This window comes from Leptonychotes weddellii, chromosome 7, assembly GCF_054177405.1.
Source record: "Leptonychotes weddellii isolate Sample4059 chromosome 7, ASM5417740v2, whole genome shotgun sequence".
Taxonomy (NCBI): Eukaryota; Metazoa; Chordata; class Mammalia; order Carnivora; family Phocidae; genus Leptonychotes; species Leptonychotes weddellii.
The window spans coordinates 117,271,225-117,298,858 of record NC_138375.1 but is presented as its reverse complement, the minus strand read 5'-3'; the positions used below and the strand labels follow the sequence as shown (position 1 = coordinate 117,298,858).

Below are 27,634 nucleotides of genomic sequence, written 5' to 3'. Positions count from 1 at the left end.
CCTCTCTCCCTTTGGGGGCTGTTGTGAAAAAAACTTGGAGTTCTTAAATGACCTGTGGGAGGTCTGGGTCCTTCCATGCCCTACACCTAGAAATGGAAGAAACAATGAAAAAGGAAAGCAGCGTAAAGCAAAAGCTGATCTGTACTTTGGTGGCCCTATAGAGGTCTGTCTCACTCTACTGCTCTGCGTTTACTGAAATGCCATCAAGTAAAGATTTATGGGAGTTAATACATAGGGTTTCAAAACTGGAAAAACTTTGGAATGATTTCTTGGGCCAAAAGAGGTCCTTGGAGATAGTCCAGTTGCCTCCTCATTCTGCAGCTGAGGAAACTGCAGCCTAGGGACGTTCATTATGACAGATGATAGGCATAGGTGGCAGGAGTCAGCTGGCATTTGGCTAGTGTGTTTGTCATGACCCCGTTCCTCCTAACACATGGTTGGGCAAGGGGTGGGGGAGCAAGGAAAGGAGATCGAAGCCCTTGGTAGCACGGGGATGAAAGAGACTACAAACAGACTTGGTCTGTTTAAAGCTTCACCCAGAACCAGGCTATAAAAGGGAAGGAGATGTGTCCCATACAAAAGGATGAGGTAGGGCAGACACATCTCAATTCAGTTATCTGTCTCCCCCCATTCTGTCCCCAAATACACAAATGCCAGTGCAAGCATTCATCCATGAGTGTTAAACTGAACTTCTCCCATCTCCCTTTGCACTCCTTCCATATCTAAACTCAGAATTCTGCTATCACTGTTTCAGTTCAGCCATGTGATGGGTTTGACTAGGTTTGGAGCAGTTATGGAGTTGCAAACTTCCATGGGAAAACAAATTCCAAATTTTGAAGAGATTTCGGAGGAAATTTTTTTTTTTTTTTAATATTTTCAAAGCCTGTTTGTGGCTTTAGGATTCCCCAGATCCCAGAGGAAATCTTTCTGTATGCCTTTTTATGGAGTGACTGACCCACTGAGCAGTTTTGTTTATGGTTCTATCCATAGGTTTCAAGGTACAACTGAAAATCAGTTTGTTTTTATTTTTCCTTACTTGACAAGAATGAAAAAAACCACAGTGATAGATGAAACGTATCTGCAGGTATTGCAATCTTAATGCATATGAACATTATGCATGAATGCATAAAAAAGAACCAAGGAGATTTTTCATTAAATGGATATTGATTTTTTTAAAAAGATTTTATTTATTTAATTATTTCAGAGAGAGAGAGACAAAGAGAGCGAGCGAAAGCACAAGCAGGGAGGAGAGGGAGAAGCTGACTCCCAGCTGAGTATGGAGCTCGATGTGGGGCTCCATCCCAGGACCCTGGAATCATGACCCGAGCCGAAGGCAGACGCTTAGCCAACTGAGCCACCCAGGCGCCCCTAAATGGATATTCTTGAGCATCCACTATGGACCAGACCTTCGGCACTGGGGCTACAACCTCAAGCAACTCACAGTGTGAGTGGGAGTGGGGCAGAGGGAATCTTCTAAGATAAAAGGATAGTTGAGCTGTTTTAAGAGCTGCACGGTGGAAGTTAGCAGGGGGATTAAAGGTTATGGCATTCTATGAAAAGGGGACCATATGTGCCACATGGAGGCACAGAAGAGCATGATGCTTTTAGGACACTACATAAAGTCATTGGTATGACTGGAGCCAAGGCTCCAAGGGGGAAGGGCAAGAGAAGAGATGCTAGGCCTTGTGTGCTGAACCAGGGAGTCAGAACTTTATCCTGGAAACTGTGGGAAGTCTTCGAAGGAATATTAATCAGGAGAGTGGCATGACCAGATTTTCAATTTAGAAAGATCACACTGACTGAAATGTGGATGGTGAAATTTAAGGAAGCTGGGGTGGAAACAGGAAGACTAATTAAGAAAGAATGGTAATATTCCAGACAAGAGATGAGAATGGCCCCAACTATACTAACAGCTGTGAGAACAGAGGGGTGGACAATAGCAAATCTATAGAGAAGGCAGTCTGCGTAACTGAGGCATGGCAGAATATACCATTTTAAGAAAGTGTAACCATTAGCTTGTATGTGGGTAAAAGACATTATAGAAGTACTGTTTAAGGGGCATCACAATGGAAAATTTGAATACAGTTATTTGTTCTTTTAAAAGTATAAAAATGACTTAAATTCAGGACACATTTGGTAAAAGGAAGTGTGCAGAGCAAAGGAGAGTCTCTGGGTGGGGACTGTAAATCTCTGGAGTTTGAGGATCCTTAAAGAGAATGCAGAGTATGCTGACTAGTGTGACAAAGCTTGATATAATGTTTATGATTATCAATGACTATTAATATGCTAACATCAGGGGATTATGCTATATAAATATATAAAATAGTAATTATAAGCAACTTTGAGAAATGAAAAATCTTTATTTTTTTACAAAAGTTTTCATAAATGCATTTTATATTTCATAGGCATGCTATTGTAACAAAGCAACTAAAAATATAATTACAGTTAAGATACTTTTATGCATATTTAAAAGGTAATTTTTAATCTCCTCAATTTTTAAAAATTGAAAGGAGAATAAGCAGTTCTTCAAAAAATATCCATTTCCCTCTGCCCCATGCAATTGTTGCGATGACTTAACAAGGAAAATTAATCAATCAAGTGAATGTCTAAAAGCCACTGTCACCTCAATAAAACCTTTTCAGTTTGGGACAAGGTTTAGAAATGCTTGTATTCCAGGTATTTATCTATTGCCTCTGGGTTAGGACCATTCATTGTTCTAAGTCAAGAGTTCCTCCTTTAGGGCTTTGTCCTCGCTTAAATGCTAATCCCATTCTCACTGCAGTTAATTGTAGAATCACAGAAAGGACTGTGTGCATACTTGAGAAAAAATTCAGACTATCAGGATTGTTTTCCTTTTCATGTTTATGCTTCCTTAAAATAAAAACAGGCAAGAAAATATAGCAACTTAATTCCAACATATAATTTATCAATTTTATATATGATTATTCATTCTTTTTTTCCTGAGATATGAAGCAAGTTCGTAAGTAGTCTGTTTTCATGCAAAAAATACATTTTTCCATTGTTTACATTCATTTCATAGTATTTTGTATTCGAAATAACTATATCACCTTTGTGCTTTATACATTTGGAAAATAAAGAATAATTCATTTTCTTTACTGCAGAAAAAATAAAAGATGAGCAGTTCGTTGATGGGTAATACAACCAAATTAAGCGCTACCTTCAAGCTGCTGAAACATTACCTGACTATAAAAATTGCAGGGGAAAGTCCTATTTTTTCTCATGCTAGCAGTTTTACTTAGAATGAAAGTTTGACTTGCACATATGAGGGAAACATGTATGTTTATTTCCTGGACTTGTGAGTTTGTGAGTTCCTAAATGTGGAACTAGGCCTCCACGCCACACCTCAGTTTCTCTCTCTCCTGGAGGGGAATTACAATACAATATAAAGATATCTTTCATGGCAAAAGGAAAAAAAATTGGTGTATATCTTATTTTAAAATACACACAGGATTAGTTTGCAAAATGTGAAAATTACTAATTTATATTACTAATTACGTTACTAATTTACATTTGAATGAAAAACAGATAAAAGGCCAAACATTTTGGAACATGTTTTCTGTAATTGATCTCTGTTATACCTCTAGATTTACATCAGATCTGATGTCCACTATAAATGTGAACGCCTTAAGTACATAGCCTTTTTCTATATTCATTAGAGAAATACAAAATTTTTCCCCCAAAATGAAGTTGGGAAATCTGAAGCAAGAGAGATTTTTCTATTAACACATATTGTTTTATTTCTCCTTTATTAAGAAATTCAGCAGACTTAAACAGAGGAATAGATAAATGTACCTACAGTATATTTAGCGCCAACTGTTTACTTTTCTCAGCACACCTGCTGTAACCTATTTATTGGCCCAAATGTGATGCTTTTCACACAGATCAGGAAGGCCAGAAGACACATGAAGATCTTTAAAGTGAGAAAAAGAAGAAATGCTTAAGCTGTCCATGATCAATCATATCTAACTACAGTGAGGTATAAATAGAATCAATATAAGTTTTAAATTATTTGCTTATGTTACATTGTCCAAAATCCTTTTGGAAACAAAAGACAACTATGAAATTTTGGTTGAGTGGAAAGACAATGGGAAGCGGCTTCATTTTCTTCAGATGTGAAGCTACTACTTGCCTTATTTAAAATAGTATGAATATCTAATTCAGGTAATGATTTTCTCTTTTAATTAGTCAAACATATTAAATATAAAAAATTAATGCTATATAGATGTGGCCTTGGACATTTTTAGAATTTGTTTTTTCAGAACTGCCTTTAAAAGTTAATATGCACTGAACTAGCACATATACTAAAAGTCAGATTTATAAGTAGAGGGTCTGCAGAAAGAATATACCAAAGGAATATGTAAAAATTGGATAAATGCATCAAATGAAGGTGTGATCCACTTTTGCCAAGACTGAAATTTAAGTGTATAATCACTGATGCAGATTCATCCAGTAGGCCTGTGTGATAATGCATTTTTTTTTTAAACCAATAGCATTTATTTACAGCTTGGAGTTGCTCCAGCAGAGAGGAACTTCGGGACTATGAGCACTACCTCCATGTCTGCTTGCAGAGTCCTGTCTCTACAGAAGATGACACTTGCCTAGGGACGGTTCCTTCTGCAGATGCACAGTCTGTAGCTTGGAACTTAACTGCTGTCCATGCTGGGCTTTAATTATATGTGATTGTCGGCACTCAGGTGCAAGAAGTATCTAAACACATAATGCAAGAAAGGAGGTTTCCATGGTTAAGCTTAGAAGCATGTAAAGATTTTATGAATGGAATTATGCCCTATGAGATATTTATCTATGATGGACTTAAAAAGTCTTCTAGGGGTATTTTGAAGAGGTTCTTCAAAATTAAGTTGTAGAAAACCTATTTTCTTTGGAAATAACATTCCCTCCTCCCCTTATTCAGGATTATAGCCATATTGGGTTTCCCAGGCCTGGCATGGACATATTGAGAATGGAAGGCCTGAAGAACCCAGCAAGGAACACAGGTACATTAATCGCTGCCTATCCTGAGAAATAATTCTGGGTTTCTTTTCCCAAGTCTCCCCCAAAGGTCCATTCATCACAGACATCTTTTAAAATACATGTGTAAGAAGTCCATGGATATACACATATTATCCTTGAAGTCGCTATACATTTTTTTCTAGATAGTTCCTGAATATTTTAATGAGTTTAATAAATGAGAAAATGTATTGAGAGATCTTCGTAAAATGTTATATAAATATAACACTTGTTTCAAGAATATCTGAACTTGCATTTTTCATGAATAAAAGTAAAAATGAGTGGGAAAACTTGTTCACATCAGTAAAAATTGTCATGTATAAAGACTCTGAACTTACGTAGAATGTGCATTATGTCTTGTTTTAGCATGATTCTGTACACATAGTTTTAATTTTTAAGTCTGATTTAACTGTGATTTTGACAATCAGTTATTGAATGAGGTAGTCCACATTGCCTAGATATTTGCTGTATCTGGTTACTATTCCACAAATAATTAAGTACAGTATATCAGTTATATTTTTCCTTTATGTTTAATAGGAGTTCTGTGAACATTGAGAATATATTACTTTTAGTGGTACACAGTCCTTGAGAAAAGTCTTGATTTTTACATTGCCATCTGTGATATTTTTAGCAGCTTGTTACAATATCATTTTAATAAAAATAAAGTGTACTCAGTGATGATAGAGAAAATATTGTTAAAGACCTCTTGGGACAGGAAAAGGCTCAATCATAAGGTCACGTGCTTATTCATTTTCGGCTGCATCATTCTGATTCATTACTTTCAAGAGTAACTATAGTATTGCTACACAGTCCATTATACTGAGAAGAACTTTCCTTGAACTTCACATGGAGATTGAGTAAAGCTCTTCTATTTGTTTTTTGAAGTACTCTCTCAGCTCAGGTCTCTTAGCCTTTAGTGTTGGTGTCAGCAAGCCATTCTGAACTGAGAACATGTCAGAGTGGATGTGAATGGCTTTAACCTAAAAACCAAATGCAGAATACGTCTTTATCAGGAATATAACATAGCATTTACAGCACACATGATAAAAGTAAACAGGCATATAAGAATAGATATATTGATACAGAAACACTATGCTCATTTAAAAGTCAAATTTATATTAATAAACATTTCAGCCTATTTAACATGTCTGCAAGCCACCTTTTCCCCTTCCTATTTCTTCATTTAGCCAATCAACAGAAATGAACTGGCTGCTTATTCTGTGCCAGGTACTGAGGACGCAGAGAAGAATCATGAGTGCCCTTGCCCACAGGGGGTGCCCACTGGCATCCAGCAGAGCAGACATAGAGCGATTGTCAGCCAGTGTGGTCCGCACAGAGTGACAGGTGCCGAATGCAGTATGGTAGGGGAGAAGGAGGAGCGGGAGAGGGAAGCCTTCCCAAATTAGGTGAGTGTTAAAGAACAAGTGAGAGTTAACCAGCAAAGGAGGAGAGGTGGGTGGTGGAGGGCATTCTAGGCAGAGGCAACCCCAAGAACAAAGCTATGGGAGTGAGAAAGGAAATCCAAGGGGTATCTGGTTGTAGTTACATGAAGTAGGAGGGAAATGGGGTAAGGGATGGAGCCAAAGTGGTCGATGTGACCATTGATAGAGGAGCTCCAACTTCAGGCTGAGGTCAGTAGGAAGGCTGTGGAAGTTCTTATTCAGGGCAGTGACATGGCTGAATACCCATTTTAGAAAGATCTGTCCAAGAGAAATGTGAAAACTTTTTGAGAACATTAAGATAAGAAACAGGGAAACCAATCGGAAGGATCTGGCCAATCCATGGGAGACGAGATAAGGACCTACCTACACTTAGAGCAGTGGCAGAGACAGATACAAGTAAGCAGTTCTAAGAACCATTCAGTAGTAAAGAGGGAGGCAGCCTCCAGGACTCCCGGTTTCTGATTTGGAATGGACACATGGATGGTGTTGCAATTCACAGGAGGAATATAAAGTCTTGGGGGGACATGATAAGTCTACATTAAAAAAAAAAAAGTCCTACCATGGCTTCTATCACATCTACTGGGAGGAGGCATGGCAGGATCAGGTGTACTGTTGCACACTTCCTATTTCTATGAGACAGATCCTAGGCCCCCTCATGCGAAGTACCTCTACAAAATGCGGAAATGAGAACCAGAGATAGCTGGATTAACTAGGAGGGCCTGGGCAGATTCCTCCCACATGGGCTCCATCTGAAAGGGTCACTGACAATCCCATGAGAAGTTTATGACCTGGGTTTGAGTTTAATCTTTCAGTGATACTGCTTCCGAGAAATTGTGTCCTGACTGACAGCTGGGTCTAAATTAAATGATTTTATTGAGATAATAGACCCAAATCATTAAATAGCAAACAGGGTTATGAATTGCTGCAATAGACTTTTTAATAACAATTTTTTATTACACTTCTGAAAGATAAAACTCTCATGGACCTGAGGCACAGAGACACAATGTGACTACAAATACCATTTGCTAAACATTCGTGTCATTTGTCCTTACATGCATATTATTCAAAGTCCAAAATGCAATTTTGAAACTGAAACAACAAACCCTTTCTCAGAATCTTCTGGCAGAAAAGCCCGGGTAGCACCAGTAAGAAGTGCACCAAATCCTAACTACTCCCTAGGTATGTACAGTTGACCCTTGAACAACGGGGTTAGGGGAGCAATTGAAAATTTGTGTGTAGGGGTGCCTGGGTGGCTCAGTCATTAAGCGTCTGCCTTCGGCTCAGGTCATGTTCCCAGGGTGCTGGGATCGAGCCCTGCATCGGGCTCCCTGCTCAGCGGGGAGCCTGCTTCTCCCTCTCCCACTCCCCCTGCTTGTGTTCCTTCTCTGGCTGTGTCTCTCTCTGTCAAATAAATAAATAAAATCTTTAAAAAAAAAATTCGTGTGTAACTTTTGACTCTCCCTGAACTTAACTACTAATAGCCTGCTATTAACTGGAAGCTTTACCAATAACATAAATAGTTGATAATCAACACATATTTTGCATGTTATACATATTATATACCGTATTCTTACAATAAAGTAAGCTAGAGAAAAGAAAATGTTAGAAAGAAAATCATAAAGAAAAAAAGAACATCATAAGGAAGAGAAAATACATTTACAGTACTATACTATATTTATTGGAAGAAAAAAAAAGTCATGTCTAAGTGGACTCCTCCATTTCAAACTTGTGTTGTTCAATGGTCAACTGTCATGGACATTTAGAAAATTAATTCAAAATATACATGTTAAATACACATATACATTCATCTGTTGTTTTGTGTAATTGATATTTATTGAGCAACTCCTTTGTATCAGGTATGCGTCAGGCATTAGGGATACAAAGAATAACAAGACACAGTCCCTGCCCACCTGGATTTATAATCTAATGACAGATGCTGCTATATGACCTTGTAGTGACAATATGATATTGCTACTATAGGGACAAGCACAGAGAAGGTCACCTTTCTCAGGCAGAATCAGTTGCTTTGCCAATACCCACTCCTGACTTTTCCCTGCTGGGGATTCGGTTTTGGGCCAAAATGTTCCATGCCAACCATGACAATCATCTTCCCTGATTTCCCAGCCACCCCTGCAGCTAGGGCACAGTCATGAGATCTATTTTTGGCTAGTGAGAAGGGAAAGTTTTTGCCTTCATAATAAAAGGTTCAGACATATCTATCTCCACCCACTCTCCTTTTTTCCTTCCTTGATTATGGACAATGTCCAAAGTTGTAGTGGCCAACTTGTGATAAGCCAACATACTAAGAATGGAGAGTGGAAAGACAGGTAGAGACTAGGCCTTTGAGGACCTGTATCTTCCTTGGACTGCCTATCCTTATGTGAGAAAAAACACAAAAACACACCCAAGTGTTTAAGACACTGCGGCTTTTCTGTTAGAGCTGAATGCATTTCTGACAGCACCCACCCCAGGCTTGGGGAGGGTTCATTGAAAAGAGATGCCTGAGTTGACTCTGAAGGATGAGTCAGCTGTAGCCCAGTGAAGACAGCAAGGGGAAGGAGGAGTGGCTCCTAAATGGCCCAAGGAGAGGAGGGTGCTCTAGGTAGAAGTACCATGTGCCAAAGCACATTTGAGACATTCCATGTGTAGGCTGAGCATATGGCACAGATGGAGAAGAAAGCGATGGGACTAGAGAGACACACCGGGGCCAAGTTATAAAGGATTGATATGCCAAAGCAGGGAGTTTGGACATGATTCTTTCAACAGCTTTTAAGCAGTGAGAGACAGAATGGCTCTTTGGAAAAACTACTGTGCTAAGGATGGACTGAAGTGAGGTTAAAGTGGAAACTGCAAGACCAGCCAAGAGACAAGACTGAGGGTGACTTGGGCTATAAAACTTGGCTCTGGAGATAGAAATTGATTTGGGGGATAGAAAGGATAGGACTTACAATTTGCTTGGGTAAGTGGTAGAGAAAGATAATAAGAAGAGCTCTAGGTTTCTGCTTGAACAGAAAAACTGGAGGAGTGAGAAGATTCTTCGGAGGAGGGAAGATCAAGTATTTGTGTTAAAGTCTGAAATGCTTCCGAGACAACCAAGTGGTTAATACTGGATATATTGGTATCAGTATGCAGGACAGAGTAGCAGCCTGGGCTTGAGACAGAGGAGCGACTTGGCGAGTAGAAAGGAACTGGAGTGTGGGTTACAAGAGCCAGGAGGACAAGAATGAGAGGTCACTTTGTCAGATGCTACTGTCATATAAGAACCGTTCATAAAATCAATGGACACAATCAGGAAATGATTTATTTCAAAAATCAATTTATGTACCCCCTCACACCCATTAGGATGGCTATTATCCAAAAAAAAGAAAATAACAAGCATTGGTGAGGATGTGGAGGAATTTGAACCCTTGGGCACTGTTGATGGGAACGTAAAATGATGCAGTCACTGTGGAAAACAGTGTGGCAGTTCCTCAAAGAATTAAAAATAGAACTACCATATGACCCAGCAATTGCACTTCTGGGTATATACCCAAAAGAACTGAAAGCAAGATCTGGAAAAGACACTTGTACATCCATGTTCATAGCAGCATTGTTCATAGTAGCCAAGACATGGAAGCAATCCAAATGTCCACTGACAGATGGATAAGCAAAATGTGGAATATTACTCGTTCTAAAAGGGAAGGAAGTTCTGACATGTGCTATAACATGGATGAAACTTGAGAACATTAGGCTAAATGAAATAAGCCAGTCACAAAAAGATAAATACGGTATGATTACACTGATATGAAGCACTTAGAGTAATCAAAGTCACAGAGACAGAGAGTAAAATGGTGGTTGCCAGAGGCTGGGGTTGGGGGGGTGGTTGGGAGTTATTGTTTAATGGGGACAGAGTTTCACGTTTACAAGATGAGAAGAGTTATGGGATGGATGGTGGTGTGGACTGCACAACATTACAAATACATCTAATACTACTAGACTGTGCACTTAAAAATGGTTAAGATGATAAATTTTATGTTATGTGTATATTACCACAATAAGAAAAAATGGGGAAAAAATCAGTGTATGCAAATAGTTGCAAAGTGTTCAGTACGTCAGTGATTGTTTTCAAAACCTCTGATGTTAACAGTCTTGTGTCCTGTGAGGTGGGCTTTTTGAGACAGCAAAGAACTCTTTGCTCTGAAAACTCTTCATTATTCAGATCGAAAACTCATTATACAAAGAAGACTCCTAAAACAGCTCTACTTCCAACTTCCTAAAAATCCATAAAGAAAAATTCTAACAAATCCTGGCATTTTTAAACCCATGCTTGTAATTTAAAAATGCGAAAGTTTTCAAATGAGCACAGCATTAATAAATCAGATTCGCTTTGTCTCTTAGACATTTGTTCAAATGAAGGGTTCACTTTCGCTATAAAAAGGACAGCATTTTAAGGATTCGAGTGTGTGGAGGAGAGGTGAGGAGGGAACGTTAGGCTAAAACTAGAGCTAGCATTATAGTTAGCTGCCTCAACTTTACTTCACACACAAAGGATTTCTACTTGGATATCTGATATAAATTGAGGGAAATCTGAGGTTCTTGGCTAAAAAGGGGTATTGTCAAATTTTCAAAATTAGTTAAGTTTCTTATAAAAAATGTTTTGCTTGAAAACTCCTTCAGTGTTCTTGATATTCAAATAAGCAAGGCTATGGTAAGGAATAGGGCTGCCATTTTTTTGTACCCTCTGGAATATGCTTTTTTTTCTTAATTTGTTTTTATTAAACATAAACTATTCTAGGGGACCCAAAAGTCACTGGAAACAGGTCCCAAGGGAGACATTTTCAGACACAGCACACTGAGAAGTAGGGGTTCTGCAGGGGTCACTGCTGGGGGTGCTGGGGTGGTGGAGGCACGTGTAGATAGGGGGGGAAGGGATGAGGTTGTGGAGAAGCAGAGGTGTGTGGAGGTGGGGTGGAGGAGGGATGAAGTGACATGGTTGCGTTGGGGGGTTGGGGGGAGAGAGGCTCTGGTTCCAGCCCCAGCCCCACCAGCGCAGCACCGCTCCGATGTTGGGTGCAAGCTCGACTTTTCAGATAAGATGCCATCTAAGCTCTGCTGCTTAAAGAAGTTTGGAAATCACCACTTGACAACAAAACTAATTAGCTTAAAGAAAATGAACACAATCTGAATCAAACTTAATCTTAGATACTGTGAATTAACTTAGTAACTCACGTTTACGGTCATAAAATGAAAAGCTGAAAATTGACAGTGCTAATTTCCCTAACTTTTTTTTTTCTAAAGCTCTCTTCTGATAGAAATGGTACCACATAAAGACTTTTGGTAAGGGCAAATGACCTCGCCAACCTTCTTCTGTAAATGCAATTAGTAATATAATTGTAAAAGGAGAAGCAAATGCCATGATATCGTATCTGCTGCCTGGGTTTCAGCTCATCTGAGCTCCTCCCAGCCTGTGGAGCACACAGTGTAACTGGGACGAGAGTGTGTGTTCAGTACAGAGGCTTGGGGTGAGCACCTTTGAAAATCTAGCGGTGGCACTTTATTGTTACAAACAATAAAGTACAGGGAAGATGAATTTCATAGGGAGAGCTATGGAACGCTATTTAGACGCTCAACAGACTACCGAAGAAAACGTTATGATCTTAGGAACAAAGGACTGAACCAACAGGTAGATTTCACAGCGAGCCTAAAGGCTGACGGGGGCATCTGCAGTTCACTGTGGCTCACCACCAAATTAGTCTCTGCTTGAGGAGAGGGAGTGGCACTAAATACAGCCTTGCAGGAAGCCAAGGCATATGGTGCCCAGCTGATCAGTCTGACCTACAGCTCTGGGTCTGTTTGAATTCTTCCATGAAAATACCTATACAAACCGCCTGAGTGACTAAAAGTCCAGTCAGTAAGTGGGGAAAAAAAAATGGGTCAAACCAGTTCTTTAACTAATACTGACCTTAATTATGGGTCCCAAACTTAGAGGTTTTTTTTTTTTTTTTTTTTTTAGAAGTAAACCAATGTTAAAACCAATTTTCATCTTCGGTAATTTCATATTTTCTAATAAAACCAAACTGTTGATTTGTGGGGTGGAAAAAAAAAAGGAATGAAAATCTTTATTCTCCCTTTAGGCCTAACACAACGTGAGACTCGCTTTCCAATTTGTGATAAGCAAAAAAATTTTTTTTAAGATTTATCCCTTTATTTGAGAGAAAGAGTGTGTGCAGGCATGCACACACCCATGAGCGGGGGGCGGGGGTTCCTTCTTATAAAGGAAGAGGAAGGGGGAGAGAATTCCCAACCAGACTCCTGCTGAGCGCGGGGCTTGATCCCAGGACCCTGAGATCATAACCTGGGCCTCTCAACTGACTGAGCCACCCAGGTGCCCCAATAAGCAAAATTTTTGTTAAGGAAGGAAATGCTAAATGTTAGCTTCCTTTCTGAAACTACACTCTTGCCACTGAATAGTGATTCCATAGGGTTTTTTTTTGTTTTTTTTTAGTTTAGAAATACTGTAACATTTAAATATTGTATTGGATTAAAATACCTAAAAAATTTCAATTTATGCCAACTCATTAAAGCATAAAACTTTTCATAATTCTGAAGAAACATGGTATTCTAAGTTTTCAATGGTATTACTGAATGAAACACATAATATTGCTTAGAGATAATAAACACAGAGTGAATAATTTAGGACTGAAGAGATAAAGTAAAAACAAAACCCACTGTAATTAGACAAATGCTCAATTCATTTCTTTTTTTTTTTTTCCACGTCTGATTTAAAGGCCAGTTGGTTAGGTAAGTATTCATTTCCGTGACAGGAAACACAATAACATATTTTAGTGAGAGATTCACATCAGAATTTTAAAAATCTATCAAGTGTCAAAGGTCACTTGGTATTGTCTATACAAACTAATAAGACATATAAATGCCAAGAAAATGGGTAAATCATGGCTAAGTATGCTCAAAAACTTCCCAGGTACCTACACATTTTAATTATTGATAGAGTTATTTTAAATGCTTCCTATCTATTCATTAAAATATATCTTCCAAAAATCTCCATAAATTAATAATGATTGGCCTTGTTCTAGGAAATTGTTTCTGGAAATTAAATCACATTAATTTTTTTGTCTAGTTCAAATGTTAATTCAGATCAACCCTGCCCAGTGAGCCTGAACTCCTAAAGCTTTTGGTGAATGATTTAAACCTTAGGCTTGGATATCTATTTGTGTTTGCGTGGTTTTCAAAATAATTAGTGTTAAGCCTTAACTGATGACTCATTTTTGAGGAAAAGGGAAAAGGGCAAGCTGACAATGGACTGTGGATTAACTTAAATAATTTATATTGATCTTCGGAACACGAGTGGGAGCACACCCTCCTCAGGCATGAGGCCTGGTTTTTGCTCTCCTGTGCTCAGCTGAGGGCACACACTGCTTGTGGTGGAGGATGCACAGACCAACAAAGAGGAAAATGAGAACAGAGAATATGAAGAGGTGACAGCCTTGGCAATAAAACTCAGGCCTTTGGGATGCCCGCATGACTTCCCTGCATTTGAGGTTACCACGGTGAGGGCCGATTATTAGAGCAGAAACTGCTTAAGGGGTATGGGAAGACAAGACTACCTCTCCTCTCAGTAAAGGTCTAATTTTTTTTTTTTTAAAGATTTTATTTATTTATTTGAGAGAGAGAATAAGATAGAGAGAGAGAGCATGAGACGGGGGAGGGTCAGAGGGAGAAGCAGACTCCCTGCCGAGCAGGGAGCCCGATGCGGGACTCGATCCCGGGACTCCAGGATCGTGACCTGAGCCGAAGGCAGTCGCTTAACCAACTGAGCCACCCAGGCGCCCAGTAAAGGTCTAATCTGAGCAATGGTTAACACCTGAAACTTTACCAAAGGTCCGCTTTTCAGCGTAATCTTTTTGCGTAGCATCTAAATGCTAAGATTCTCCGTGTCCTGGGGCAGGTCAATGCATCCCGAACCCAGCAGGGGGAGTGCCAGCCTCAGGAATCACAAGGTAGTGGCAGGAACTAACCTGCTTAAGCAAAGCACCCAGAGCCCCTAGTTCCCCATTCAGAGGAACACACAGGCCCAGAACAAATGGGTCTCGGACCACCCATTTGTGGTCCCTGCTCTACATCATCATATGATCCACTCACACAGCTCCTCTTAATGGAAGGACAATGAAGTCAGTCCTAAAAAAAATTTAAATAATGATGCCAGAAATGAACTTTCATTCAGAAAGATAAATATAATTTGCCTGAAGGCCTCTGATTTTATAATTTTTTTAAATGAAAATTTTATTCATCCAAGCCTTTTTTTTGCCGTAGATGCTGACAGATGAGGGTAAAGTAGTGTTTCTCAAACTAGATTAACAGAAAGATCTATTTCAAAAGAAAACAATTCTGAAACTATGTTTAGATTTCATCAGTTTGAAACTTAAATTAAAGTCTGACTCTGTGGAAGTGGTTTCTCAATCGCAAATACTTGCTATAAGAGTTTTACATTTGAAACTGGTTTTAAAATGTTTTCACGTCATCAAAATGAACACACAAAATTTAAAATTCTTAAAAACCCTGCAGATCCCTAACACTAACACTATATTTGGGAACGCTAATGGAGAAACACAATTTTATTAAAAATGATTATGTTAAAGACACGCTGGAAAATTTTTAAAAATCGGAGCATTTCTATGTCTCTACTTGAAGAATTTTTCTTTTTGAATTTTTGACCGAAGAGGACGTATAAAGGACGTAGGTAAGTAGGACCAAGGGTGCTTCTGAACTCAGTTACAGTAAGAACTTGCAAAGATAAGAGTCTGAGAGGACTGCTTGCTGTGTCACCTCCCAACACATTCTGTGTTTCCTCCTCTTTGTGGTAGACACTCTGGGCTGACAGATCCCTGACCCCGAGGAGCACGATCTTTCCGATGTCCTAGCAAGTCAGCTCGCCTGCTGTAGCCAAGAAGACAGTCCCCATAAAAATAAAAATAAGAGAGGACTGTGGTCTTGAGTACTGTAGGCAGCCTGGAGACAGGCCAACCATGCGCACCCACGCTCTGCCTGTGACAGCTAGGGTAATATTTCAAATTTATGAACGTCTGTGATTACAAGGACAACAAGCATGGTCTCACTCGACGTACGACCTATTTAGCGCAGAACGCAGGCTGCTGCAGAGTCGGCTTGGAAGCCTGCAGGGGTCTGTTAGCACACAGCCCGTCCGACGGCCAGAGCATGCGGGGGGTGGAGAATCTAGGTCAGGGTCACCTTGGGTGAGTGTAATTTTCAGCACTGCATGAAGGGTTGTAACAAGTATGGGGAAGGGAATATTTACCTGTTCAAACGAATGGAGTCCACTCTGTTTTCCTAACCTCACCATATCTTCCAAAATGGCTTTTTTCAGCTCCTGAATGGGACCATAGAGGAAAAATGACAAGGCAAAAACACATTTCAAAATGGAGGTAGAGGAAACAGTGAGTCTTGAGCAAAGTACAACCGGTGGTTGGGCCAACCCCCACCCACCCTCACCTCCACCCCCTCCCTGGGGCTGACACTCCCAGGCAGCACACATTCACCACCTCTCCTGAGGCAAGCGAGTGCCAGGCATGAACAAAGGAGTGACCACGAACAGGCTAAGGGACCACTCCATTTTTTTTTTTTAAGATTTTATTTATTTATTTGAGAGAGAGAGAGAGAGAGCATGAGAAGGGGGAGGGTCAGAGGGAGAAGCAGACTCCCTGCTGAGCAGGGAGCCCCATACGGGACTCGATCCAGGGACTCGATCCAGTGACTCCAGGATCATGACCTGAGCCGAAGGCAGTGGCCTAACCAACAGAGCCACCCAGGCGCCCGGGACCGCTCCATTTTTTAAAGTGGCTCTCTGGTCAGCCCGGTGAGTCCCAGGGACGCTGTCACCCCCAGAAGAGCCCAGGACCCAGAGGGAGTGCTCAGGTCCATGGGTGCTGCTGAAAAATGGACCATGTGCCTGGACGAGGTGATGCTGAGCCAGAGCACAGAGATCTCTTCCATAGGACCCTACACATGCCTGAGTGGCTAAAGCTCTAAGCAGGAAGGTGTTATTTTTTTCTCAACTCCATGGCTGTCTAAGTCCAGTATGTACAAAAGCCACCTCACGTCTGGAAAGAGCAAGGCCAGCAAGTCAGAAGGCCTATACTCACACCTGACAGTGCTGGTAACCAGCTGTGTCAGCTGTGTGGCCTTGGGCCAGCCACCTCCCTCTCTGGACTTGACTGCAAGCTGCAGGACAGCAGGGCTGGACGAGCTTTCTGTGACGTCTCCCACCAACAGTTCAATAGTTAGTTTATCAAACTTTCTAAGAAGAAATCTGCATTCCTTCAACAACAATCACAAAAAGATGAACCTCTGGTTTAGGATTTCTACCACTTATAAAATAAAGTTAGAAACGGCCCTTCATGTTCAAATTCCACTGCTTTACTGTGTTTCTGCCCTCCCATTACCCAGTAGCATCAAGAGGTCCAGCAACCAAGGTACAGACCTTATTTGCACAGAGCTCTTCATATGACCCTTCAATTCCTCTCTTCTGGGCCCAAGAGGGCATGACTTCAGGGTCAGGCACGACAACACCCACCAAAAAGGCCTGCAATCCCAACCAAAGGAAAACGCAGTCAAGACAAAAGCTTTTAAAGTGGTTATTTGTGGTCCAGCATTAAAAATAACCTCCTGGTATTCTGATCCCATCCTTTTCTAAAAATAAGTATATGCTTATGTTACGAAACATTCCCACCAATATAGCACACATTCTTAACTGTTTATTTTCTGATATAGTTCCTTAACTTTGTAAAAAAAATTAATAAAGTGTAAGCTTAAGGAGATTAAGAATCAGTACCGTTTGATTCTCATGCCAATCCTAAAGGAGGACACCTTTAAGATGCCAGCCAAACAATTCTACGAACCCAAACACATATATTTCTCAAGGTTTCCTAGACCATTTTGAAATTGTTTTATTAATATGGTCCCCATTCATGAAGAGCTCCGTTTTAAGTTTTTAAAGCATTTTCTTTAATAATATTTGCTTAATGAATGCAATGATAGCACAGAATATATTCACAGTGATCTTTCCGACTTCAAATCTAAATGATGTTGAAAGCAGAATAAATATAAATCCTCTCCAATAATTGAATCTTAACTATGTTAACATTAGCTGAATACATTAGCTCAATACATATATATATTATTAGCTCAATATATTAGTTATATATATAGAGAGAGAGCTATGTTATCATCAGTACCATTATTTGCAATATTGTACCCATTTATCTGTAGAGTTCATTTGCATATTTCAAAATCTAAAGAGCATAAATCCTATATCCCTCTTGGAAGTAGATGGAACATAAGTTAAAAGTAGTGGGAATGTTCATTACCACTATTTCAAGCAACTTTTTCACCTAATTGCAATTTATCAAACTATAAGCCAGTAAGATTTCTCCTTTAAAAGGAATTTTCTCTCACGATTTCATATACAGAAGAATACCGGTGTCTCATTGGAAATCAATGTTTACCACTATGATCGAATACCAAATACTGAGGAAATTATTCCCCAATAACCCTAGATTTTTCAGCAGGCCCAGTATGCGTGGGAGGGCTGAAGCACAGGAGACTCACCTTTAAACTGTCCCCATGGACATAGATTTGTGCCACAGGCTCACTCCGGATGTAGATGTTCTCAATCTTCTCGGGTGCAACATATTCTCCCTGAGCAAGTTTAAATATGTGCTTCTTCCGATCAATAATTTTAAGAGTCCCTGCCTGTGGAGTTGAACAAAGCTTCAGGAAAAGATAGCATTCTTGAGCTTAAGCCCCTCACTCGTCAGTGCCATAGCCCCTCCCCCCTGCCCTGTCCCCCCCCAAACACACACCCCACCTGGATCTGCTCCTCCGCCTGAGGCCTCTGCTCTTACACAGCCCCTGTGTGGTCAGAGAGGGCCGCCATGCACCACGGGTTGATGGCTCTCAAGATCTGCTGGACCCTGAGTGCCCACTGTCCTCTCTTCCCAGCCCTTACCCCGCCCTCGCCCCCCCACTCCCCACTCCCACACCTGCCACCCTCATGCCCAGCAACAGGTGTCCTCCTCCTCAGAAGGCTCGCCTACCTTCCCCTCTCACCCAGGCTGCCTCTTTTCTCACCACCATCCTCAAATTCACTCCCTTGGACAATGCTTAGGCCTCTCTGCCCAGCTATGGCCTCCACTCCCAAAGAATGGCCTCTCCATCCCCCAGCAAACAGCAGAGCTTGGCAGAGGCCCCCAGTGACTTCTCCCTGACAGACCAGATGGGATTAGGAGTCCTCACCCCTCCAGGACCTCTGCAGCAGGCAGGCTACCTCTTGGGCAGTGAGTGCTTGTGCTCCTGGCCTCTAGAACCCCTACAGACCTTGACTCCCTTTGACCTTTTTGAGTTTCTTAGGGGAATTGGTGTGTCTCTTTCCTTTGGCTCAACCCTTGAATGTTGTACTTTCTTCACCTCCACTGATAGTGTTCCTTGAAATCAGCTCCATTTATTTCTTCATTGGCCACTCCCACGTCTGCCTAAGCGTCCAGCCAAACCTTTTCACTGAATTCCAGACCCAGGACCTAACACTCAGGACGCTTTAGAAACCAGACCGTTCGCCCTGCAGGATGCAACAGGCCACTCAGGAAGCCCATCATTGTCCTCCTCATGCCTATTCCAGCCCCAAGCCCCAAACTTGGAGATGGCCTTGCTGTTTGCCTCTCCTGGAACTTCGGGCCGTCAGGCTCATTGTCCTCAATCACAAATCCTTCCCACACCCACCTCCTTCACCATCAAAACCACTTCCTGACCAGACTTCTGCATACACTCTATCCCTCCTCCATCTGTTTGATTGGCCAAAGGGGAGCAAAGTCTCCGGAAAAGAAAAACGAACAGGCCCTGTTTTGTTCAAAACCCAGGCTGGACCTCAGGCACTTCCCCTACACTGACTTCTTTGACCTTCGTGGCACCCCCTGAGCGGGGCATTGTCACTTCCATTTCACAGATGATGAAAATGAGGGTTAGAGAATTTGGTTACTTCCTCCAAAGCCACACAGCTAGAAGGCAGGGGAACCAGGATTTCAGTTAGGTCTTTCTGGATGAGAAGTTTGTACCTTTTCCTTAATCTACCTAATACTCTTTCAAAACATTAATAATTAAAAAAAATGGACACCACCAGACCACCTACCAGCTGTCCTGGGCTCTTAGTGTATGCGCAGCACTAGGTCTCCACATGAATTAGTTTACTTGCTTCTCCCAACCGCCTGCAAGCTGGGTGGTTGCACCCAACTTAGAGGGAATCAGTACCAGATCCAAGGTTCTATGGAACTTCAAGGTTTTTCCAATTTTGAGGCCCCCCCTCTTTAAGAAAAATAATATAAAATGAAGTGCAGAGGCTTGGTGGGGGGCCCATGCCAGTGAGGGGCTCTGAGCCAAGGCTTCCTTAGCCGAGGGGACAATCTGCCCTCTGACGGCCTGCAGGCCCTGCTGCTCCCCCAGCCTCTCTCCTCCACACCTGGGGGGCCTCAGGGAGAACCACTGACCTCACACCTCTCTGTCTCTCTACTTAGCATGTGCTCTCGCTCCTGCCCTGACCATCCTCCCCACCCTCTCCTCTCCCCTCCGAACATGACTCACATCCTAAGACTCCAGTAGGCGCCTGTCATCCTCTGCCTCTCTCCAGGCAAGTGTGGCCTTCCACTTATGCCCATCACATTGCACATCACATTGACATCTCTTCCCCGAGCAGAGTCCCTGGCCCAGGGCACACACCAGGGATGCATCTGTGTCTGCTACGGGAATGAGGGCTTCTCCAGGAAGGACACAGATTCAAGCAGGGGCGAATCTGCGCACCAGCCCACAGGACCACTGGAAGGCTCAGCATCATTCACATGCCCAACAAGACTCTACATTTCAGAAAGTCCACCCCAAACCTTAGCAACTTCACAAAGACACAGGGGAGGTTCCTGGGGTGGGCTGCATCAGGCAAGGGGCTCTTGGTTCCAGCAACAAAGCCATTTTCTGGTCATAGTTTTTATCTAAGCATATCCTGTGTGCCTGGCATTGTGCCAACTGCTTTACAGGTATAACTTTATTAAGTTTATTCTTCAAAACCACCGTAGAGGTAATCAGTGTTATTAGCCCCATTTTACAAATGACAGAGAGAGGCACAATAACTGGGTCTGGTTAAAAGTTGGGGGCCACAGCCAAAGAGTATCATGTAGCCTTACTCTCTTATTCCACAAGAAAGTCAACCAGGAGCCCCAGAGATGGATGAGGCTTTGGGCAAGGTCCTAGCAACTGCTAGCAGAGCCAAGGAACTCAGACACCCTCCCACCTGGCTGCAAGCTTCTCCCACTGCTCAGTGCCACCTCTCAGCGAGGGGCCAGGGTCTGTGGGTCCCTAGGCCCTGCCTTTCTCAGACCTCCCGGAGCTATGAGCTTCCTGCCCTTTGTACTCCACCCATCAGACCCCACAGCACCAGTAGATCTCTGTTGGGAAAGGGATAAAGTAAGGAGAGGTCTCAAACTCCAGCTCTGCCCTCCCATAAAGATCTCTATCACCTTTATCAGGAGGATGGACAAGAAAGCTCTGGGGGCAAGATAAGGAAGAACCTCCCTATCCCCACCCGCCTCGCAGTTGTTCCTGAATGGCTAATTATCAGGGAAGATGTGGAGAAGAATTCTGCCTCAGAAATGAGTCGGATTATACACCCTCCCACCGCGAGAATGCGGGGAGGAGCCGCAGCTGAAAACGTACGCACCGGCAGCCACTTCCCAATGTCCCCAGTGTGAAGCCAGCCGTCACTGTCCAGGGCTTCCTTTGTTCTGTTTGGATCTTTCAAGTAACCTTTGAACACATTTGGTCCTCTCACGCATATCTGTAGGGACAAACACGGGGTTTCTGTCAGCCCACAGCATGAGGAATCCCGATGCGGGGCTGTCACAAGGCGTGTGTAGGAAAAGGCATCCTATCCCTCCAGAAATACGCTGTGGAAACAGCAGGGATGGAGACAGAGCACAGGAAGGGCCACCAGCGGACTGAACAGTCTCCTGCTTCTCTCAACGAGCATCTTCTGCCCTGGCCATGTTTCCTCCCTGCCCTGGCCCCCCACCTCACCGCACCCCCAGGCTCCTGCTTTGTGACACTGGATGGGGTCTCCTCAGGTATTGATGGCTGGCTGATTCCACCAGAGATGCTTGAGCCCCCTGCGTCATGACAGGGCAGTGTGCCCATCGACTCCCACGGAGTGAGCAAGTACAGGCCAGCTCTATGCCCCTCTTCTGGCCTAGCTGCAAGGGTCCTGCTTCTGCTGGGACACATACCTAGTAGCAGGCCACGTCAGTTAGAGAAAAAATGGATTTTTTTTTTTTTAAGTTTACGAATTTCTTTTTTTTTTTTTAAGATTTATTTATTTGAGAGAGAGAGCATGAGCAGGGGGAGGGGGAGACAGAGAGGGAGGAGAGAATCTCTAGCAGACTCCCCACTGAGTGCAGAGCCTGATTCGGGGCTCAATCCCACGACCCTGAGATCATGACCTGGATGCTTAACTGACTGAGCCACCCAGGTGCCGCAAAAGTTTGGGAATTTAAAATCTTGAAAATCTTCAAATTTCAAATATTTCCATCAGTCACCAGACTGTTGGCTAATGTGCATAGTAACCCTCTAGAAATCTTTTCAAAATTTAGATTCTGATGAGCCCTGAGAGTCTCCATGTCTTACAGACACCCAGGGGATGCTGATGCTTCTAGTCCACATACTACACACTTAGAGTAACAAAGGAATAGACCAGCCCAGTCCCATCCTTGGAGGCTGGTTGCTTCGTAAGCAGGAGAAGAAATGCTGAATTCAATGGAGTCAAGTTAATCGGTAATTTAAAGTGACTTTACAGGGAGGGTGAAAGGAAAACAATTCCATTTTTTATTTCTTTTACTCACTCTATGTGGCATCCAGAGACATAAATAGCTAAGGTCCTAAATTTACCTCTCCCTCTCCTTTGCAGGTCCAATAGTTCAGTTCCTCGACATCGATGAGCTTGATATGATTGCAGGGCAGAGGTGCCCCTACATGCCCTAGAACACCAAAGCAATATGGCATTTGTCAGTGTCTAGATCAGTTTCAGCACTGAAGGTGCTCTGGGCCATGTAAAAATCCCTCCACTGTCAAAGTGGGGGATTATGGAAGGAGAGCAATATACCTTTAGATGGGCATTTGTCACAGGCAAGCACTGATGATTAAAAAAAGTTCTGGGGAAAAGACAGGCCAACCTCTGCTGGGTCTTTGTTTTACATCTGATTCTTACAAAAGCTGAAGAGACACACCTGGCCCAGTACCAACCTGCACGGGGTCTGTAGGGGCGGTTCCTACGCACACCAACCATACCATCAGGATTTTTCCAATAGGGCCTATGTTAAACATTTTCCCCCATTGTCAGACCCTTGGTTTTGGATCATAAAATACCATCGTCATTACTTTTCCATCAGTCACCAGACTGTTGGCTACTGTGCATAGTAACCATCTAGAAATCTTTTCAAAATTTAGATTCTGATGAGCCCTGAGAGTCTCCATGTCTTACAGACACCCAGGGGATGCTGATGCTTCTAGTCCAACATACTACACACTTAGAGTAACAAAGGAATAGAAGACAAGGATGAGATAACTCGTCCCTGAAAAATAAGACTTCAAATGTTCTTGCTCATATATACCCCAACTGCACAATTACATCTAAGTCATTTTTCTAGTAATTATGGTTGTTAGCACAATTCACTGGCAAGGGGTGGAGGGTTTTTGAGCAGGTGCTGGCCAAGGTCCTGAAAGAACAGTGAGACCCATAGATGAAAACTGAGGTTGTGACACTCCCATTTCTCTTTAAAATAAGAGGCTGCCGACTTTTACAATATTGGACAAAGATATCTATCCTCTCATACTCAACAGGCTTGGCAAGTTTTTGTGGTAAGGATGACTTAAAAAGGCAAAATCTCAAAAATCTTACATAGGAAAATGTAGAGGATGATATTAAGAGGGAAGAGAGTGTCCAGAAAGAAGGGGATCTGTGTGAGTGATCAGTAAATATGATGGCAGCCATAAGAAAAATGTTACTGATCCAGGGCTTTGGAAGACAGTCCTTGTAGTAAATTTTCCAGGGATAGAGAGAGCAATGAATCTATACACAGGATAGGCTTTATTCAGCTAGAGTCTGAAGAGATAAAACTCAAACAAAAATGCTTCTGTCCTTGACGTGGTCAAATATGATTCCAATATGGAATCCACCTATTATGTTTCTGCTGACTGCCTCAAGGTGTTCTGAAAACAGCATCGCATTGCTGTGCATACTTCTTTTCCATGTGCATCACCTGGAATTTTCTAGTGTGTAGTTGAGTAAACTTGAGCTTGAAGAGTGGCCCCAGGCTCACAGAGGAAGTTGGTATACTGAAGGATTCTTTTGCTCAGTGTTTTTTAGATTCTTCTAGTGTCTGGTCTAAATTTGGTGATAGGAAACACATGGGCTACCTACACCTTCCTCCTTGCCTTGGAAGATGAGTCTCTTCAGAATGAGGGCGTGGAAAGGAGCTGCTCCTTCCTGACGATGCTGTTGCCTTCTAAACATTAACATCATAGGAGACCCCAGGTCCCAAAGGGTCTCAGAAATGGTTTAAGAAATAGTGCTCACTATGAACTTGCCCTTCCTTCCTAAATCATATCCAATTCACAGCCTGCTTCCTTCATTCTAAAATAGGTTCTAACCTATAAAACCTAACATACCGACATTTACTGATATTAAAAGCATTTTTCCCCTTGGAACTATATCTATATTCTGTGATCTACTGCTTCTTCTTCTTTTTTTAATATATGACTTTTAGTTATCTATAGAAGAAATGGGAAAATACAAAATATATTTGGAAATCACAAAAATATGTAGCAAAGAGAACAATATCCATTGTGCCACAACCCAGACATAACCACCATCAGTGTTTTTCTTATTTTTCTGTTACTTTTTCCGTAAGTGCCCCTGTAAATTTGCTTTCCATAAAGAAGTTTTAGATCAGCAGTGCCCCATGAATCATTCCCACATCTCCAGTCCATCCTACCTGAGGTCCAGTCCCCGGGCGTGGTGAAGGTACATCCAGCCGTACACTCAGTTTGGCCGTAACCTTCATAAACCTTCAAATGAAAAACGAAACCATGCTGTAAGTATACATGTTCCTACAGATGACCGGCTGCCTTTTTCAGCCAGTTAACCTCCCACTGAGCATCTGGTTGTTCCATGCTGGGGACAATGAGAAGGGAGGTAGGTTACTCCAGGTGAAACTGAACACACACAACAGGTGTGACTCCTTGGCTTGGAAGTAGTGCTATTTTTACTACCGACACTTAGGAGATAAAGTTATGTGGTTTGGGGTAAAGATTTCTGACCTATTTTCAACTACTGACTCTATTTTTCATTTGGATGATAGGTATGAGAGACAAATATTTTAGAACCTACTGTACGTTTTACTTTTACTCTGTAAGATATTCCCCTCCAGAGCCCCAAGTGTTTGCAGGAATACAGCACGTGAGACAACCTGCCTTTAAGAGTGGCCACGCCATGTGGGTACAGAATAGGACAGTGAAGGGAGCACCGGCTTCTAAAGTATAAAAACTTAAGCATGTACTTTTATGAAACAGATGCACCTACTTTACATGAAACACACGAGTCACAGCCCTGCATCTATAGGAACTTAATAAATATTAATTGAATAGATAAATGAAGGAATGAGTATTTTAGGGGATGACAAAACCTATTGAATCAACTAACAAAACACCAATGGGCTCTCATCCCCCTCTCTAGTGCTCCTTTTCCAGGTGGGGAGATATTTTGCAGGACGGAGAATGCAGAGATGCTGGCACAGATGTGGTATGGGTTCTCTAGCACAACAATGACCCATATAGAGTTTAACTGACCCCTCTTCCCAAAGTGGGTACACCTGGACTTTGCAGAATGTCACAAGATCATCTTGGCTTTCACTGACTCTGAGCCTTTTTCATCCTCAGAGGAGGGAGCTTTTGTCCCACTAAAATCCTGCCCCCAGGATCTTTCTCTCTTCAGGAGAGGGTGTAGTGGGTTTCCTGCTCTGCCCCGACCACATGTCCCATTGTCCCTAGGGAAAGTCGTGGAAAGGCTATACCTGGCACCCCAGAGCCGCCCGGAGGAATCCCAGCACTGTCGGTGATGCGGGGGCCGCTCCAGTGACAATCATCCGCACACACCCACCAAGACTGGCCTGTGGGAAGAGAAAGGAAACTGCCGAAGTTTGCGCTGCTGGAGATGGCGTCTAGCCCATGTGGGCCTCATCCAAGGTCGGCATTCAACAGTTGGACCCCCACCCGGCCCTAGGGAAGGGATGAAAGAGAAGGCCCTAGGCTGAAGAAGTCGCTTCTCCTTTCAAACGAAATCAACCCAATCAGCTTTGCAACTCGACCCACAGTATGGCCAACTCCTCTGTGTCTTTGGAGGTAAGTGCCATTAATCTGTGCTATTCTATAATTTTGGCTCTTCCTTCCTTCAAATACACAGCTTTTCCCTCACTCTCCCATCATTTGCAAGCAGCCAAAACAATTACTTAGGACAATTTTTTCCCACTTCCATCATAATGGCATAGCCTTTTCTCATTTATAAATCAATACCATGCTCTGCTCTATTTACTATGCACAGCGGAGGACAACGGATTCTTTAAGCACTTTCTTTCTGTAAGTTGAGCCAAGAGAGTTTAAATATTAATTGTCTTAGCTAAAAATAGAGTAGTAAGAAAAAAATGAGTAATGCTACTAATTAGCTACACGTTCCTTGGGTAATGCAGAGCCTGAAAACTTACGTGGGGATACACAAGTGAGTAATTCATGATCAGCCCGGTCTGGGAGAGGTTGAAGGGATAGGAAATAAGAAGGGAAAGGAAGCTTCTTGGCCTCGTGGCTAGAACCTAGTGCTGCTGGAAAGCCAGCACGGCCAAGGCTACAGGGAGGGGCAAGAGAAACTTTAGGCCACAGGAGCTCCTGATGGACCTGACTACCCAAGGGCAAAGTTACCCTAATGTCTGTGGAGACCAAGGGACCTACTTTCCAGGAGTCCTTCTTGCTGGTTGCCTTTTGGCAAATATCACACACATCCAGATAATAAAAATGAGTCCTTTAATTATTCTATGGTAGCTTAAGCTTTGATTTCATGAGCAAATGAGTTATTTTATAAGATTCCAGGCCACTGGAATGAGCTTCTCAAATTCTTCTATAAGGCCACTTGGGTGCCACTTGTTCATTTTCTTACCTGAATCTTATTAAAAAAGAGTTCATCCCAGATACTATCATTCCTGATGATTCCACTCCGGACCTCAGCCTGTTTACGCTTTGCTGCAAACTCCAAGAGCCAGCGCTTTAATGGTGTGTCTGCCTGGCTGAAGATCTGAGGAACAGAAGTTGGAAGACAGCTGTTGGGCCTGTGTGTACTACCTCTAACAGACGCCCCCCCGCCCCCCGCCGGAAGAAGGCCTTTGTTCCCACAGCCTGACCAACAGAGAAGTCACACTCCATTTTTGCCTCTGCAGGAGATCAGTGGATGTGTGATACCCAGCTAAAGGTTAACCAGCGTCTGGTCACGTTGTAGGGATAGAAATTCCTGAAGAGAAAATCTCCTTAAACAGGGTTTTAGAGAATTGAAAGAAAACAGGAGAAGGAAGGTGAGGGCGAAGGAATACAAGAGAGGAGGCAACTTCTAGGACCTGGGGGAGGAGGCATGGTAAGCCCGCCTGGGGTTCCAGACCTTGTCCGGACAGCAGATACACAGCACCTCAGCCTGGTCAGAGACTCCCTATGGGGCTCACCTTGTCATACATCCGGTTCAGCAATCGAGGGACCACAGGGAAGATGGTGGGGTGCAGAGCCTTCATGTCATCTGAGAGGAGACGGATGTCTCCCTGGAAGAAGCCGACGCGCCCCCCATGGCAGTAGACAACAGACTGGAGGGAGAGGACAGGAAGGGAGGAGTCCCTCAGGGTGGTCACTCCTGGCTACGGTCCAAAGCTCTGCCCTACATGGAGGGCACCCATGACCCCCTAACCTAGCTCTGGCTGCTGCCGTGAGACACTCAAGAATACCATCTGAGGTGCCCCCCCTCCCACTAAGTCCCA

General features: G+C 42.6%; 1 protein-coding gene across 7 annotated transcripts in view; it reads right to left on the bottom strand.

Moving 5' to 3' along the window:
• Nucleotides 1-27,634, bottom strand: part of ACSL6 (acyl-CoA synthetase long chain family member 6) — a 64,196-nt gene continuing 36,562 nt past the window's right edge. For 5 of the 7 annotated variants that reach the window (XM_081827111.1, XM_081827112.1, XM_081827116.1 and 2 more), the window contains exons 12-21: nucleotides 27,329-27,463; nucleotides 26,776-26,910; nucleotides 25,643-25,738; nucleotides 24,566-24,638; nucleotides 22,461-22,549; nucleotides 21,241-21,357; nucleotides 18,093-18,236; nucleotides 16,966-17,067; nucleotides 15,784-15,855; nucleotides 5,536-6,008 (exon numbers count right to left, since the gene is read on the bottom strand). In XM_081827111.1, coding sequence (XP_081683237.1) covers nucleotides 5,871-6,008; nucleotides 15,784-15,855; nucleotides 16,966-17,067; nucleotides 18,093-18,236; nucleotides 21,241-21,357; nucleotides 22,461-22,549; nucleotides 24,566-24,638; nucleotides 25,643-25,738; nucleotides 26,776-26,910; nucleotides 27,329-27,463 — 1,101 coding nt within the window. In that variant the 3' untranslated portion in view covers nucleotides 5,536-5,870. Of the gene's footprint in view, nucleotides 87-2,340; nucleotides 4,729-5,535; nucleotides 6,009-15,783; nucleotides 15,856-16,965; nucleotides 17,068-18,092; nucleotides 18,237-21,240; nucleotides 21,358-22,460; nucleotides 22,550-24,565; nucleotides 24,639-25,642; nucleotides 25,739-26,775; nucleotides 26,911-27,328; nucleotides 27,464-27,634 lie in introns of those variants that run through there. The other 2 variants (XM_081827117.1, XM_081827113.1) reach the window with 2 other exon arrangements.